Raw genomic sequence first — 16,671 nt, 5'->3', positions numbered from 1 at the left:
ATAAACTGAGAACCCCCATCCCTCATCCTTCTCCCTTCCCTATCCCTTCCTTCTCTGTCATCAAAACAAAATATAGTTCTTGAGCTGTGGAGATGGCTCAGTAATGTAAAGGCATTTGCTGCCAGGAATGATCACCTGAGTTTGATCCTTAAGTACCCTCAGGGTAGGAGAACTAATTCCTGCAGGTTATCCCCTGACCTCCATACACACAGACACAGACACAGACACACAGACACTAACTCACACATACACACACATTTAATAAAATAAATTAATTCTTGGAGCTAGGAAGGCCCACAGATCACCACTTCCGAGTCCCTCACTTATTACTGGGGAGACTGAGACACCGATGAATGGAGGAGTTGGCCAACAGCACAGGCTGGTGCCCAAGCACAGAAATGATGACCAGGATCTCCCCAAGAAACAGAAAGTTTCCCCAAGGATTAGTGAAAGAAGGAGACAATTATATGGAAAGGCAAGTACCTCACTTTTTTTTTTTTAGCACAGGGTCTCATGTGTCCCAGGCTGGCCTTGAACCCACAATGTAACTAAGGATGACCTTAAACTTATATTCTTCATGCTTCCACTTCCCGAGGCCTGGGATTACAGGCTTTTACTACCATACCTGGTTTATATGGTGTTGGGGATCAAACTCAGGGCTTTGGGCATGCCAGGCAAACACTATACCAATGCAACTACATCCTCAAAGTGGTATAGGACCGTAGCCAGCCTGTGCTAGTTACTTTACACGTGTCTGCCCTGCTAGCTTTCAAACTACCCTTTTCAGGTCCCTGTTTTTAGCTCTCTCTCTCTCTCTCTCTCTCTCTCTCTCTCTCTCTCTCTCTCTCTCTCTCTCTCTCTCTCTAAGTAAAGAAACCTAGGCGGGGAGAGATGCTGTGATTTCTCCAAGGTTATATAACGGAGAATCACTTTACTCTCTGGCTACGGTGCTGTTTGTGGTTCCGTGGTGCTGAAATGAGTGGGGGAGCCGAGGCTCAGAGAAGGGGATACTGGCTGTAAAGCAGGTCTGGGGCCTTCACTTTATTCCCAGTGCTTCTGTCCAGCTACATCACGGTCACATCCGATGTCCACAATACAAGACATCCTGTCGGTCAGTTCCAGAAGCCATCGTGGTGCGGCTCCTACTGAACTCTCAGAACACATCTTTAGAGCAGAGGCACTGAGGACCATGGAGGGAAGGCAGCGGTGGGCACCCCCATTGGTCCTGTTGAGATCTTGAACAGGGTCATGGGCGCTCAGGGTTTCTCTAATCTGAACGTTGCTGGGGTGGGAATTAGTGTCCTCGCGTAGCCGGTTCATAATCCCCTGATTAAGGGAGCTCACACAGACCTTGTGGCAGTGGGATTATAGAACAGCATGTCTGATAAGGTCACTTTCCCTGCTCTGTCTCCTTCCAGCTCACAAATTGGCTCCCTGGGACTTGTTTTTACTATCATGATAGTTTGCTATTTCCCCCAAAGCTGTGGAAGAGGAATCAGCACCAGTTCCATCTGTCATGTTACTACAAAGCGCAGGGAGGCATGGGGAGTGCACAGACCTCAGTGAGCTTGCTCTCAGCCCAGACAGCCAGTTTCCTCATCCACAGAGTCGGGGCAGTAATGATATTCATTCCACAAGATGGGGAAGAGCAAAGAAGAAGAATGTCTGGGCAGCACAGAGCCTTCTGTACCCATTCAAGACATTGTCCGTTCACCTACTAATGAAAGAGCTTGGACAGGCACCACTGCCTATGGGGGGATGGTGGGCAAGAGAGCGGCCTTCTCAGCCCTGATTGTGTCTGTAAGACCAAGGCCAGAGGGGGGCGGGTTGTAAAGAATCACTCAGCATGGAGGAACACCTCCCATGTGCTCGCCCTTGGGCTGATATGGGAGTTGTGTTCCCATGTGGAAAGAGCTTTAACTGAGATGGATTCCGAGCATGTTGGAGCTGACTTTGCATACATCAGCACAATCAGTGCTTGCAATAGCACCGATGACAGCATCATTGGCCCAACATTACAGATAAGGAAATCCACGTGAGAAGGTTCTCCGTGGTTTGCTCAAGGTCACAAAGGTAGTAAAGAGCAGGAATTTGAAGTTGGGAGATCAGCCTGGTGCTCTGACACCTCTCTCATGTGCAAGTCACACGAGCCTCTGTGACCATGAACCAGACTCTTGGCAGATTATATCCGAGCTGAGATAAAATACCTGTCTCTCTCCTGTCTTCTGCTGTTTGGGATGCTTTCTCTTTTTCTCTCTCCTCTCTCTTATCTCGCTGCGCTTCCATCAATATTGTTGGTGTTATCTACCATCCATAGAGGAGACTGCTTCCCTTTTCTCTGCTGATATCATCCATCCCTCCTGACATTTGCAGAACAGAAAGGCTGCGATCCTACAGCACCAGTGATAGCTCTGGTTGTTAAGGTCCTTCCAGCCAGGGGTCTTCAAGCTGGAAAGAGTCCCTCATGACACCTAGCATCAGATAGCTTTGAGCCTTTGTGTCCAAGCTGAGAACCCCAGAGGCCCCCCAAATCCTCCCCATGGGAGATCTCCTTCAGTGATGTTTTCTTGACTAAACTCTACTCTGTCTTTCTACCACAAACTGTCAGCTTACCAACCAGGAATTATTAGTGCATGGCTCGTTATTAACCTCTGAGTTCTCACCTCAAATGCTCTAAAGAAAATGTTCCCATTCATGGGAGAAATGCAGACTGGTCCCAGCAGGATGCTGGAATGATTTGACATCTCAGAACCAAACATCTGGGAGACTTTATGACAGAGAGATTGCAAGTCAGAGCTCGGGGAATGGGACTCGCTGGGTTCAAACCTAACTCTCCCTGTTAGTATACCTGTCATCTTGAGGATAACCAGTCCCTGGTGTCTCAGTGTCCTCTATATCCTACCAAGAAGATGACAACAGTGGTGATGTCGTTCCTTTACTAGCTGGTAGAGGGAGTGAATAAAACATATGTGTTTAAAACACTGCCATTCAAAGAACACCAGCTGCAGATGTCTCTGTGTGACACAGGAAGTGCTTCTCAGATTAAATTAATCTCTATCACCTTCTAAGGAGACATTTCAGTGAATTGGGGGGAAGAAGAGAGGCTCCAAATAACTGAAACAGAAAAGGGCTTTGAAAGATCACAGTAAGAGAGGGAGAAGGAAGCAATGTTCTGCCCTTCTGTGTGTCATGTGTTTCACAGGACATGAAAGGCATAGACTGTATTTGTTAAGACTGTTGTGTCCTGAATCTGAAAAGGATCCCCACAGGCTCATAGTTTGAATAGCTAGTTCCAAGCTGATGATACTATTTGGGGGGGGGGTGTTAGAGACTTGAGTGGTGGGGCCCAGTTGCTGGAGGTGGGTCACTGGAGACAGCTTTTGGGGATCATATGTCCCTGGTTACTTCTCACACTTTACTTCCTGATCAGTTATGATGTGACTTCCTGGGCCATGGTGTTACCACCATAATGAACTGAACATTCTGGACCTTGAGCCAAAAAAAATAATATTCCCCCCACAACTTGTTTTTGTCAGATATTTTGGTCACAGCAATGCAAACGCAACTAAGGGAGAGACAAACAGCAAACAAAAATCCAGCTCAGCGAAGAGCATATCTAAGCACTTGTAAGCTGTGCCGAGCACACAATACAACACAATTCCTTCTTCTTCCTGTTCCGTCTTTTCAGCCGCCCAAGCGAGTCCCAATTCCCAGAAATTGGGACTGAACCAGAAGGGTTGGCTCAAGTTGATTGTCAACAACCAACAATTAAAAGTGGTTTTGATACTGGGTATGGTGGTGCTTTGAAGGTTGAAGCACAAGGATCATGAGTTCAAGGTTAGCCTGAACTATATAGCACGGTCCAGGATAGTCTGAGCTTTGTGGTGAGATCTTGTCTCAGAGAAGCCAGGCTTGGGGCACAGCTCAGTAGTCTGAGCTCCTGTTTCGCATGTGTATGTGTTGGGGTCAGTTTCCACCATGGAGGGTAAAGTGGCCCTAGGAAAGAAAACAAAGAGCAGCAAAGGCAAGAGAATACCACTTTAGCTCTGAAGAGGGCAGTATGGAGCCAAGGCCAAGCAGGTACTCACGGTTTCCTTCCAGTCAGGAGCCCAGGCAACTTGGGTTTCCAAGAGCTTATTTCTTGAAAGACAAACACATCTTCACACATGAAATAGGATTCTTGAGGTTTGAGCACAGTTACACACTGCCTCTCAGGGGGACACAGCGCAAACTGATACGAAGCTGGTTATGCAAGATGGATGGGAGAGTTCCCGTTTTCCTTTCCTGTGCTGGCGCTCAGGTCTGCTCTCTCAGATCAGCCTCTGTGAAGCTAAACAATAGCACAGCCTCCCAGATGGCGTCCGATGTTTGCAGAAGAAAGTGTTTCCTGTTCTTCTAAGACTCTGAGCACAGAGTCCTGCTGCCTAAAGCAAAATATTCTCGAAAACATCCTTTGCGCAGAAAGAAAATATTGAGAATGGGGATCTTAGCTCCTGCGATGCATTTATCAAACCAATCACAGTAGTTATAATTAGAACACAAAGGAACTGGACGCTAAGCATAAAATACATTTCCAGAAAACCTGAACTGCATGCAGTTAAGCCCTGTGTGGTGGCATTTCCAGGTATGCCATTAATGCATGGGTGGGGGGAGGGGTTGGAGCAGCTCTTTTCTTAAGTATCTCTCGGTCTGGTTGCATTAAAAGCTTCTACTAGAGTTGAAGAGGAGAAATAAGGATGCATAACATGAACTGCTACACACAGAGCTGTAAGACAGATGTCAAAGGGTCACTCACCCAAATGGCCACTTAAGCCATTCTCTGACACCCTGTGAAATATGTTCATTGGGCACCAATTCAGCCCAGGTCAGCATTAAGAGGAGGGGAGAGCTTCAGGGAAGGTAGAGTTTTAATTCTTCGCCTCCATTTTTGGGAATGCATTAAACGACTGTGGTAGAAATCTTCCCATGGCTCCCCACTACCCAGAGAAGAAAGATTATTCTTCTAAAACGTTTTATTATATTTATTAACTTATTTATTCATTTATTATGTGCTACAGGGTTGCCACCCACGCCACAGGCACCTGTAAAGGACAACTTGCAGGAGCTTGTTCTCCCCTCCCATTATGTGGGTTACCCAGGTTACCCACTGAACCGTCCTGGCAGCCCAGAGTGTCCATCTTACTGCCTCTCCCCACTGTGAGCTACCTGGACACTGCAATGTCTGTCTTTCCTTTTACCTTGACTTACATGATCTTTCCATGATCTCTTCAAGTCAGAGATTTTTATCTGTTTATCCTGGGTATCCAGGATTAAGCATATGAACCAGCAGCAGAATGGGTGCTTGGAAAATGTTGAGTGAAGAGTGACTAGTACAATAGGTAAATAAAGAAAGAAGTAAACAGTGAACCAGCCACGCTTCTGCACCCAGCTCAAAGCCACTTCAGATAATCCTTCTCCTGCTTGTCCCATGTCAGATTCTGCCGTTTCATTGCCGGGATGGCAATCCAGGACAGTTTTAAGGAAAAGGCAGCATTTCATAGAACAGCTGAGGAGAGGCAATTCAGGTAGGAAGAGATGCACATGACATGTGGTGGCGACTGTATAAAGCACTGTGGATCTCCTTAGAACACACCCTTTGAGTAGAAGCCCTGAGTTTTTCCTGGGATCCTGTTTAGGAGAGTGGGTGTCCAATGGCAGATTTCAGACCATGTCCTCTGGCATCTTGCCATATAAAAAGTATAAAAAGACTGTATAGAGTTGCCATGTAACCTTCGCTCCTTTCCCCCAGTGTGAAAAGATCACCAGCAGGACATTAGCGTTGGGACAATTCACCTACCTACTTCAGACTTCGTTTTAAATTCACCTGTGTGTGTTTGCATACTTTACATTTCTGATAACAGCTCCTTGCTTTCCTCCATCCCGGAGACCACCAGGGCAGGGGATCAGGCTCTTCTATCCCAGCACAGGACTTGGCTCCCGCTGGCACCTGTGCAGATGACTGACAATCGTCCACATACACACTTAAACTTGTCAGCGTGTGTGCAAGCGGCAGGAACAACATTTTAAGGCAGAAAAACGAAGTATGAAGCATCTAATATTTTAGAGGCCAAAAGTTGGCCATTTTCCCCAGTTGTGAATTGGCAAACCTGCTAATTACTCCAGAGCGACCCTGGAATTCAGCTGTGATCTCTGGAGAGCACAGTTTTGGGGACCCCATCCCTTCACCCCTGGGTTGTGGGAGTGGGAAGTCTTCGCAGGCCACCCCCCTAGGGCTCCTCCTGCTGCTACTCCCCACTTTCACCCCTTTCTTCCCTGGGGCCGGACTGTTTCACCCCGTCTCCAGGCAACAGCCAGGCGCGCCAGGCGGGACGTCATTTCCTGAAGAGCCCGCTGGGGGGACGGGGCGGGGAGGGGGAGGGGCGAGGGGCGGGGCCAAGGCCCGGCTGGCGACGGCGACGGGCGTCGGAACTCGCTGGAAGACTCGGCTCAGAGCTGCTCAACAGTTCGCAAAGTCCGGGCTCACGAGTGCGTTGCTTCGTGTGCGCCCGGGCGGCGCTGGGGCGCGGGGGGCCCCGGGCTGCTGCATGGTGGGCGGCCCGGGACATGCCCCGCTCCCCCCGCCGGACGCCCGCGTGGCTCCTCCGGCTGCGACTGCTCCGGACTCTGGGACTAGATCGACCGACGCCCTAACTTCTGACTTTGGGGTCCCCCAGCCCTAGAGGAACGGGCAGCTCGGCTGGGGGAGCCCCGGGCATGGTGTGACGGGGCGGCCGCCGTGGCTGCGCCCCCCACTGCGGCCACGCGTGGTCCCCGCGCCTTCCGTCATGTAGCTGCTGTCCCCGCTCCCCTCCGCCTCCAGCCGCAGTCTCCGCGACCTCCGGCCTCCAGCCACCAACTCTTTGTCCCCCAGGATCCCGCCGCGGTCTTCGCGTCCTCGGGATTGCAGCCGCCGTCTCTTCGTCCTCCGGATTCCAGTTTCGCCACTCCGGCTGCCTTCGCGCCCCTGGGACACTAGCCACGGTCCCTGCCATCTCCCCAGGATCCAGCCACCGCTCCTGCGCTCCCCCCCCCCGCCCCAACCCACCCCACAGCCGTCGTCTCCGCTCTCCAGCCAGTCTAGACTGCAGTCACAGTCTCCGCGTCTCCCCCAAGCCCAGACTCCAGCCGTGACCTCCGCGCCCCCGGGAATCCAGCTGTCGCGCCGCTGGCCGCAGGTGCAGCAGCCGCCCCGCGCCGCGCGCCCCGAGTGCGGCCGGGCCTCGGCGGGGAGATGAACGCGCAGCTGGACGGCCTGTCGGTGAGCTCGTCCTCCACCGGCTCGCTGGGCTCAGCGGCCGCGGCGGGCGGCGGCGGGGGCGCGGGGCTGCGGCTGCTGTCTGCCAACGTGCGCCAGCTGCACCAGGCGCTCACGGCGCTGCTGAGCGAGCCCGAGCGGGAGCAGTTCACTCACTGCCTCAACGCGTACCACGCGCGCCGCAACGTCTTCGACCTGGTGCGCACCCTGCGCGTCCTGCTGGACAGCCCGGTCAAGCGGCGTCTGCTGCCCATGCTGCGACTGGTCATCCCGCGCTCCGACCAGCTGCTCTTCGACCAGTATACGGCCGAGGGCCTCTACCTGCCCGCCACCACCCCCTATAGGCAGCCCGCCTGGGCCGCTCCCGACGGCGCGGGGCCCGGGGAGGTGCGGATCGTGAGCCTGCGGCGCGCCAAGGCCCACGAGGGCTTGGGCTTCAGCATCCGCGGGGGCTCGGAACACGGAGTGGGTATCTACGTGTCACTAGTGGAGCCGGGCTCCCTGGCAGAGAAGGAAGGGTTGCGGGTCGGGGACCAGATTCTGCGCGTCAACGATAAATCTCTAGCCCGGGTGACCCACGCGGAGGCTGTCAAGGTAGGGCTGTGGTTTGTGGGAGTGGTAAGGGGACGGTACAGGCAGTGTAGTACTGCCTTTTCGCTTGCGCTGTGCTGTTTTCTCTTATACCAAATCGCTTGACCCTTCTGGTCTCCGTTATGTTTTTGTTTTGCCCCCCTGCCTCGACTTTAAAAGAGGAATATCTAGTGTGTGGCACAGACAGGTGTTCCAAGCAGAGAGGAAATGGTGATTCTTGCCTTGGGTGACCTAAAGGCTAAGGCACAAACAGGGTATCACACAAGCAAATGTGTGGTCACAAAGTGTGAAAGGGGCTGTGGAATCCTAGGAATGGTAGAAGAGAGCCCCTGCTTGGCATTACTGATGATCCACTGTGCTGCCCCTAAAGTTCTGTTTCACTGCTAGTGATACAGGAGGAGGCTGGGTGACCACAGAGCTATTGCAGACTAGCTGGTGTATCCCAGAACAAGCCACACCAGACAAGTGGCTCCTGACTTTGTTGCAAACTAGGCTACTGCCCAAACATCCGAAATGAAACCCCACAGTCCCATGAAAGGGTGCACTTTGTGTGTGTGTGTGTGTGTGTGTGTGTGTGTGTGTGTTTGTGTGTGGTGTGTATCTGTTAATTGAGAAAAATAACCTCACCACAACCAGCTAGTAGCAATCTAATCCTGCTGTCTGGAAGAACATTCGTGCCTGCTAATCTTACGTCCCAGGGTGAGCGAACACCAGCCAGCTGGAGTATGAGATGCAGGGTCTGGTCCCTGGGTGGACTCAAGGATCTTTCTCTCATAAGCACTTAGCCCCAGCCCTACTGCTTCTTAACATGAAGTGAGGAGTTCCAAGGAAAGGAATGACAGTTCACTATCTGCTCTCTTCAGAGAAATGCTTCCCCCTGGTTAGGGTTGGCCGGTGAGCCCCCCTCACCCCATTCTCTGGCCTACCTCACACAGCTGTACCAAACAGGGCACACTGGCTGCTGGGAAACTCCTAGGTAGCAAAGGTCCAGGGCTGCTTCCTGTGGGGTGTTCAGTGACTTGTGGTCAGAGGAGTGGAGCTGGATGATTGTGTGTGTGTGCACCTTGGACACTACCTTCTGTCCCTGACCTTGGCTTTGATCATTTGCTTCTCTACTCAAGGTCCCCTTTTCAGGAGGCCCCTGAGGTTTCTGAAAAATTCTTTCCAGTTTCTGGAGAAGCTTAATGGCCTTTTATTATTCTGGGGGCTGGCAAAGCTCTTCGTGGGTTTCCCATTCTCTCAGGCTCCTCCCCCAACATGATTCTCTCCTCTTTATCTTGCATCCCATATATCTATAAAGAAATAGCCCATTAGTGTTGTCCTAAGAGGTCCAAAGTTCCCAAAATGATGAATTTATGCTCTAAAGAGACTTGATCCAAATGTCATTTATAAGCACGGATTCATTTTTAGTGGCAATTTACAGAAACTGGAGCCACTTAATCATCACTAGGTGAGAGACTTTGGAAAGGCAACTTGAACATGAGCAATACAGGCTCTTCCTCCAGTTTGCACCTCAGATCTGGCTGAACCATTCAGTTTCTGGCATCAAAAAGGTCATGATCGGGACTGTATGCCTCAACCTCCCTGGAGCTGCTCCTGGGTGCTCTTGAACTGGGGTTCAGGGACCTACCTCGCATCAGCTCCTGCTTGATGTTTACGGAGGGACACCTCAGCTCTCCAAGCACAGTTTAGGAAGCCTGCAAAGGAACACTTTCCCCGGGGTTGAAGGGAATAGAACAGGAACATCCTTGAAGTGTGACATCCACAGCACAGGGGTTGTGTGAGCAGAGTTGATTTGTGCATCCCTTTTCCTCCTGGTGACTACCATGAGCTCCCGGCCTAAGGAAGCACTTCTTCTAACCAGTGTCAGACATGCGATCCTGGGACCCTTCAGAAGCATCGGGCAAAAGGAATGTTGTGTCATCCCAACTCCAGGGAACGGAGGGGACAGAATTTTCAGTGGTAATACGGAACAGAGGACACCACTGCAGGATGGCATCATGTTCAGGTGAACAGTTAGAACACCCGGAGAACTGTTGACATATTTGTATAAAATGCAGAGAATAAAGCCCCTTCTCTGAGACCTGGAAGGGGCCCTAGTTATTCCAGGAGACACACGTCATCGCCTGGGAATTCTGTGTGTGTGACCTCTGGGTCAGCCAGGAGCTATGGGACTCAGAGGGCTCCATGGTTAGTGTACACAGATGCTTGCTGGACTCCAGGCTTCATTCAGTGTCCCTGAGTCTTCTACTTGTGTCTTGTTTCTGTCCCAGGGTCCCCCATTCCATTTAGTAGAAGATGCCTTTTCAATTAAAAACAAAAATCTATATTTTTCTTTCATGTTGGCAAAAGGAAGTGAACCTCAGAACTTTCCCAGAGGAGAGATTGTTTGTATGCATATACAGCATAAAGAGAATCCAATTAAAATGAACTCTTAAGAATCAAAGTGTCAGAGCACCTGTGCATCAGAGAGGAACGCAGCTTTTAAAAGAGGGATCAAGTAAACAAAGTTGACTCAGCTTCTCTTCCTGACTGATCTTACATCCATTGATACCCAAAGCAATTTGCTCAGGATTTTGTCCTGTTCCCAACAGGATTCCATTCCTCTTTTGAAGTCCAGTTATCCAATCAGCAGTGACGGGTCCAATTTAGGCAAAGCATTTACTATGTAGAATTATGTTGGAATGTTTGAGTTTTGAGTGGGGGGGGAAGCTATTTGGAATGAACAAGAGTCAAACTAGTAAATTTTTTTTTAAGTCGCTCTTTCAAAGGTCTCCAGACAGACATGCCAGATCAGTCAGCCAAGGACTCCATAGACTACTTGCTACATTAAGTTCTGCTGCACCCTTGCCATGTGTGACCTTGGGCAAGTCACTGACTGATATGATCTGCTCCAGGCTAGATGAGCCTGGAGCTGTCCAAGGTCCTTCCCAGCTCCGGGAGTCTGATTTGCTTGGCATGTGCTACCCAGAAGGCATGGAGACTGTCTGATCATCTGTGTTCTTGTTCTTTTGGAATTGCCTTCAATTAAGGCAAAAAGAATTGGCTGTGGATTGGGAGAAGGGAAGCTTGGCACCCCTGGGCAACTGCTAAATCAGGAAATCCATGGGTTACACACTGTACTGATGGGAGCCCGGCTGCAGTCTCCCACTCCTGCCTCTCAACCCAGGAACACCAGCCCTGGGGTGAGTCCAGAGTGAGTGGGAATTGCCAGTAGGGTTGGGGCACAAACAGCACCGCCTTGGGAGCACTGGAGCAAATCCACTCACCCACTAGCTTCTTTAGTCCCTTGTTGATGTAGGTAGCAGCACTTAGGATATCCAGGTGCTGTTTGGTGTGTGTGTGATGTGGTGTGTGTGTGTGTGTGTGTGTGTGTGTGTGTGTGTGTGTGTGTGTATGTATGTATGTATGTATGTATGTATGTATGTATGTATATGGTGTGTGTGGGGTGTGTGTGTGTGTGTGTATGCGGTGTGTGGGTGTGTGTGTATGTGGTGTGTGTGTGTGTGTGTATGTGGTGTGTGTGTGTGTATGTGGTGTGTGTGTGTGTGTGTGGGTATGTGTGTGTACTTAATAAAAATTAACAGCTTCGTTGCAGTCCCAGCATTCCCACAGGTAAATCTGAGCAGCAAATTAGAATCTGAAATGTTCCAGACGTTGAGAAGTGTTTGTGGGCCCTTCCAATTAATTAAAGCTGTCACTTTTCCCGTTCCTTTGCATAATAACCCCAGGAGGAATCTGTCAACATTAATACAAGTCATTCTGTTTGGTTCAGGAGGTTTGCAATGACATATTTGTCGTTTTACATTGTCATGGTTAGTGAGGCCACTACATATTCTTATCACTTCCAGATTTGTATCTGAAGCCTTGCTTCCTGCACCTGGTCTCTTCCTGGGCTCCAGGTGGAAACCATGGGTGCACACTGGCTCCTCTCTGGCCCAGTAGCAATTCTTGGTTCTCATGAATCCTGTCAGCTGTGACCTGCAGAGAGTCCACTCTTTAGAAAGCTCTTGGTTACCTCATATCCAGAGTGTATGCAGGTCTCGGAGAGGGTCTGTGTCTTTAATGCAGTCTTGTATATTTATTGGCTCAGGCTGACACTCGGGGCTTTAAGAAACGATGCCTGTGTGAGACAAATCTTGCAGCCGGTTATTTGCTGTTAAATCAAAAGCCACGTTTTATCAGTACTGCCTTTGCATGGGAGCGTCGATGGTCTGCTAGATTTCGTGTCTTCTGGCTTGAAGCTGGACATGAAAGGGGAACAGAGTCAGCCCAGCGCTGGCTTTGGTACCTCGGTCGCCCCCATCTGCTGACAACCCCAGGTGGTTTGTGACTTGCCTCAGGTGCTCATTTGGATGGAGCTGCGGAGAGCAGTGTGGGTCACTACCACCGCTGCTGCATCCCAGGCTTCTGTGGGTTCTGCTGCTCGCCACCTCAGCCTATCTCCAGCCCCATGCAGGGACGCAGCCCCATGTACACCTGTCAAGTACAGGCTGCCCGTCATCTGCGCCTGCCTGCCTGCTCATGCATGTCTCCTTGGATTCTTAATCTCCCCTCCATCCTGCAAAGGGCTTTGCATAGAATCAGGCATTTGGAGGGGATTAGGGCTCCTACCGGCTTTCTAGCAAGGCTCTTTTATGGCTGTTTGGTCCCCATTGCTTAGGGACATCACTCAAGTCCCCAGTCAGGACCAGAGAATCTGATTAGAAGAAATGACATTAAATGGCTGGAAGTAGCTGCAGGCTGAAATACCAATCTTCTCATACCCATTCCTTTTTTTCTTCCTTTTTAAAGCCCCAAGCAAGCATGCAAGCTGGAGTCTAAGCTCACAGATGTCTAATTGTGCCGCAGGGTGGGGGCGCTTTTAAAAAGTGCCTGGGCTGCCACAGTTCCTTATACTTTCACAGCCGGGCAGGTGCAGAGTGGGAAGCATGTTTTCCGTTCCCTTCCCTGCACTCCAGGTGGCAGCTGCGGGCAGCAGTGCCAAGGGTCAGGGAACATGGGTCTTGCTTTTGATTTCCTTTTCCTTTTCTTTTCATTTGAGACCAGATTTGTGTGTGTGTGTGTGTGTGGGGGGGGGTATATGTATGTGTTTGTGTGGGGGTGTGCACTTATGCATGCAAGTGTGTGTGGGGGGGAGCAGGTCAAGGTTGACATCACGTGTCCTTCTCTATTGCTCTCTACCTTATTTTTTGAGTCAGGGTCTCTCACTGAACCTGTAGTTCAACAATTTGGCTGGACTGACTGGCCAGTGAGCTCCAGGAACCTGCCTGCTCCCGCCCCTGCCCCCCATACTGCCCAGCATTAGGGTACAGATGTTCACGGCCACACTTGCCCTTTTAGCAGGTGCTGGGGATGTGAACTCAGATCCTGATGCTTGCGCAGCAGGTACTTTACTCACTGAGCCACGCCCCCACCCCTGGAAAGGAGTTCTAAGTTAATGGCTACATTGAGCAGGATGAGGATTCCTACACCTGCCCCAGCCCCCAACCATTTACGGCCTCCCCCACGATGGCATCTCCACCAGAGTGAAGTTGTTAGCGTTGCTGAAGGTGTGTTCACACGGCCTCATCCTGTGGAGTCTGAGTTGGCATTTGCCACGTCCCGCCTTTGCGTTACTAGATCCCTGTTCAGAGTGTCTGTGTTGTGCTGGGCGTTTTGACCCTCCTGTGCCATTTCACTGTCCCAAGCAGAGGTGGGAGGCAAGGAAGAGCATGGTCAAGGAGGTCCCCAAGGCCTGTGTAGCCAGCATCCTGGAAGGCAGTGTCAGAACCCCTCTGGGAGATAGGCAGATGTCTTAACTTGAGTCTGACATTTGAGAGGAGTTACTCAGAGACCCTAACCTCAGCGCAAAGCGACATCTTCCAGCCCATCTCATTGTCCGCTAGAACCATAGGTCCATACATTCTCTGAGCCGCAAACCTATGACATTGGAAGTCAGAGACGAGGAGGACACAACCCCTGTCCTTAGCGCGTCAAGTAGCAGGGCCCAGCTCCAACGGCATCTACAAGTCATCAAGTATTTTAAGTGCTGTGACATCCTTGCCACCCTCCTGAAGGCAGTACCTTCACCTTCATCCTGATTTTCTAACCCTTGATCCTCCTTTGGTTCCCTTCAGCACGGCTGTCACCACAAGATGGGCAGTTACATCTCTCAACCATCCACCTCCCCACCACATAGAAACTCCGTGACAGCCAACGCTGCCTGTGTCCCGTTCGCTCCCATAGCCCCAGCATGCCTCCTGGGGCTCCCTAGAGGTACTTCAATAAATGAGTGAACATGTATTGGATGTATAGAATGATGTGCCAGGCTAGTAAGCATTCCTTTGTTTCTGAGTGTAAGATCTAAGGAAGTCCATGTGTAGACACTGAATGGAAACCCAAGGAAAGCCGTAAGCTGTTGTGTGCGCTTTACACAAAGCTGGCTGAACCTCAGTCACGGGTTGGTGAAATGGGCATAGACCTCCCATCTGCCTCCTTCTGGGATGGTTCTGGGTGAATGGGGTGGTGACTGACTAGGTGAGAAAACATCTGAAGCCCTCTATTTATTTAAAGGCTTCTAAAAGCCATTGTCTATATCTGGGGAGGCAACAGCTTTTTCCCACCTTCTGTGGCCCACATCCACTTTGCGAGACCCTGCTGCTGGCAAGTTAATTTATCACTTTGCTCTTAATTTTAAAGCCCCGTTCCCAGAAGTGGGTTATTTCAGCAGTCTGATTGTGTCTGTGGTTCCAAAATAGAATTGTTTATGCATTCTCATGCAATCAATGTGCCGATTTGGGGTGAGCTTCATCTGGCTTTGGGGTTTTTATTAAAGCAATTTCAAGTTGCAAGAAGCCCCAACATGCACCAGGCTAGGCCTCCAGTAATCACACCTGCACTTCAACGCGGTATCCTTCGAGAATGCAGAAGTGGGTCTATTTCTTCTCTTCTCCAGTCCCAGCACCTTTGCCTCCTTCTCCGTTGAGAATTTGTGTTCCTTCTGCTAAATTGGCTGTGGCTGTGCTTCAGCTGGCAGCCAGCTCCACGCATATTCTTCCTTCCTACCTGACTTTGCTAATATCAGCATCCTCCGGACTCAGAAAGCAAAGCAAATATATCACCCTTCCTCCATAGTCCCAAGATGGCCTTGTCCCTGGGTCCTAAGGCTGTAGGCTGAAGGAGGGACATAAAAATAAAAGGACATCAGGAAGTGTGTTTGCCGCCAGAACCCAATTCTCTGGGAGGGCCCTGTGAGGCCAACCTAAGCTACACAGGGAGATCCAGGCCAGCCTGGACTGCATGGGGAGATTCCAAATAAATAAATAATTAGGAAAGGGTGTTATCTATAAATATCTAGAGTCTAGTGCTAACTTGTTAGCTCCCAAATGTTAGCTTTAAGCCTAAGAGTTGATAAAGTCCCCAGGCAAGTCCAAGCCACACCCACACTGAAGTATGGGGAATCCTGCTTGTTTCAGGATCCGCACCCCTAACATGTATCCACACACACACTTGCCCAGAGGTGCTGGGGATATATGCAGTTGGTAGAGTGCTTGCCTCATCTACATGAAGTCCTGACTTCAATCCCCAGGACCACATAAACTGTGTGGTGGTCCACACCTATAGCCCCAGCGCTGGAGAGACTGAGGCAGGAGAATCAGTTTAAGGTCGTCCTTGGCTACATAAGGAATTAGAGGTTCCTGGGACCCAGGAGACCCTATCTGAAAATCAAACAGCAAGCTGGGCCCACCTGGCCACTCTTAAAACCCTACCCCCTCATCCCCCACCCCTGCCTTGAACACCATTCCAGATGTGTAAGGTCAGCTGATGGACGGTAAAGTCTAAGGAAGGGAAGTCTGTAGACGGAATTTGGAAGTGGGTCTGGATTTACCTGTCAGTGTTTCTTAGCAGTGACCTTGGGCAGGCCTCCTTGTCTCTCTGTGACTCAGACATCCCCAATACTGAACGTAACTCATGGTCCTCACAAACATGTCATTGTCCTTATATCATTGCCTATTGAAAGTTGGAAAAATTTGACCATGGAGGTCTCACTGCAAGCACTACAGTGAAGAAATATTATCAATGGTTCTGACTTGGCTTTGAAAACCTCTGAGTGTGCCTACTTAATTGTTTGGGATTTTTGTTTGTTTGTGTTGCTCTGCTCTTAAGTGTTATTGGAAGAAAATAGCAGGACCTGGGGCCTGTGTACTGCTTGTAGCTGTTTGAATTGCAGAGTCATGTGCCCAGTGTAGTGAACGTCCTCACACATCTTTTAAAATGCAATGGCTCCTATCTGGCTTTTGGTATCTGCAGTTTTGCTTTATAGCCACAATAAAGCGCGGTGAATAAATGGAACTGGGTGTTCCCACCTGCCTTTTGATTATTTTTGTGTGAGGCCTTAAATAACGGGAGACTTATGAGACAGCCCAGAGAAGAGAGCCTTGTCCCTGGTCTCAGCATCCTTCTCTGATGGGCTCCCCAGGGGTCCCCATGAGGAAGGTGAGGAGGCTGCTATTTCCAGAGCCTATTAAAGCAATTAATGCAGGTGAGAGTTTGATTTGATAGCACAGACTTTTTGTACTTAAGGAGGAAAAAAAAAACTTGTAATTGATTTAAACAACATCTGAAATGGTGTGCTAGACCTCTTTAAGAGGTTTCTGATTAAGAAATGTGGTCCAGGTTTTGGAAGTTCATCTCCCATGTAGCTATGCAAGATTGCATCCAAACGTTCCGATAGCGGCTTTCCTTCTGCCCTTTAATCTTCTGACTCCAAGGTGGGGTGGCTTGCTCTGTTGTATGTGGACCCA

General features: G+C 50.2%; 1 protein-coding gene across 5 annotated transcripts in view; it reads left to right on the top strand.

Annotated features, from left to right (window-relative positions):
- Positions 1 to 7,126: 7,126 nt before the first annotated feature.
- Positions 7,127 to 16,671, top strand: part of Whrn (whirlin) — an 88,083-nt gene continuing 78,538 nt past the window's right edge. For 2 of the 5 annotated variants that reach the window (XM_006979559.4, XM_006979560.4), the window contains exon 1: positions 7,137 to 7,888. In XM_006979559.4, the coding sequence (XP_006979621.1) occupies positions 7,271 to 7,888 (618 nt within the window). In that variant the 5' untranslated portion in view covers positions 7,137 to 7,270. Of the gene's footprint in view, positions 7,889 to 16,671 lie in introns of all 5 variants that reach the window. The other 3 variants (XM_006979557.4, XR_013049154.1, XM_015998220.3) reach the window with 3 other exon arrangements.

The sequence above is a fragment of the Peromyscus maniculatus genome, chromosome 2 (assembly GCF_049852395.1).
Source record: "Peromyscus maniculatus bairdii isolate BWxNUB_F1_BW_parent chromosome 2, HU_Pman_BW_mat_3.1, whole genome shotgun sequence".
NCBI classification, from domain to species: domain Eukaryota; kingdom Metazoa; phylum Chordata; class Mammalia; order Rodentia; family Cricetidae; genus Peromyscus; species Peromyscus maniculatus.
This window is presented reverse-complemented; position numbering and strand designations above follow the sequence as displayed.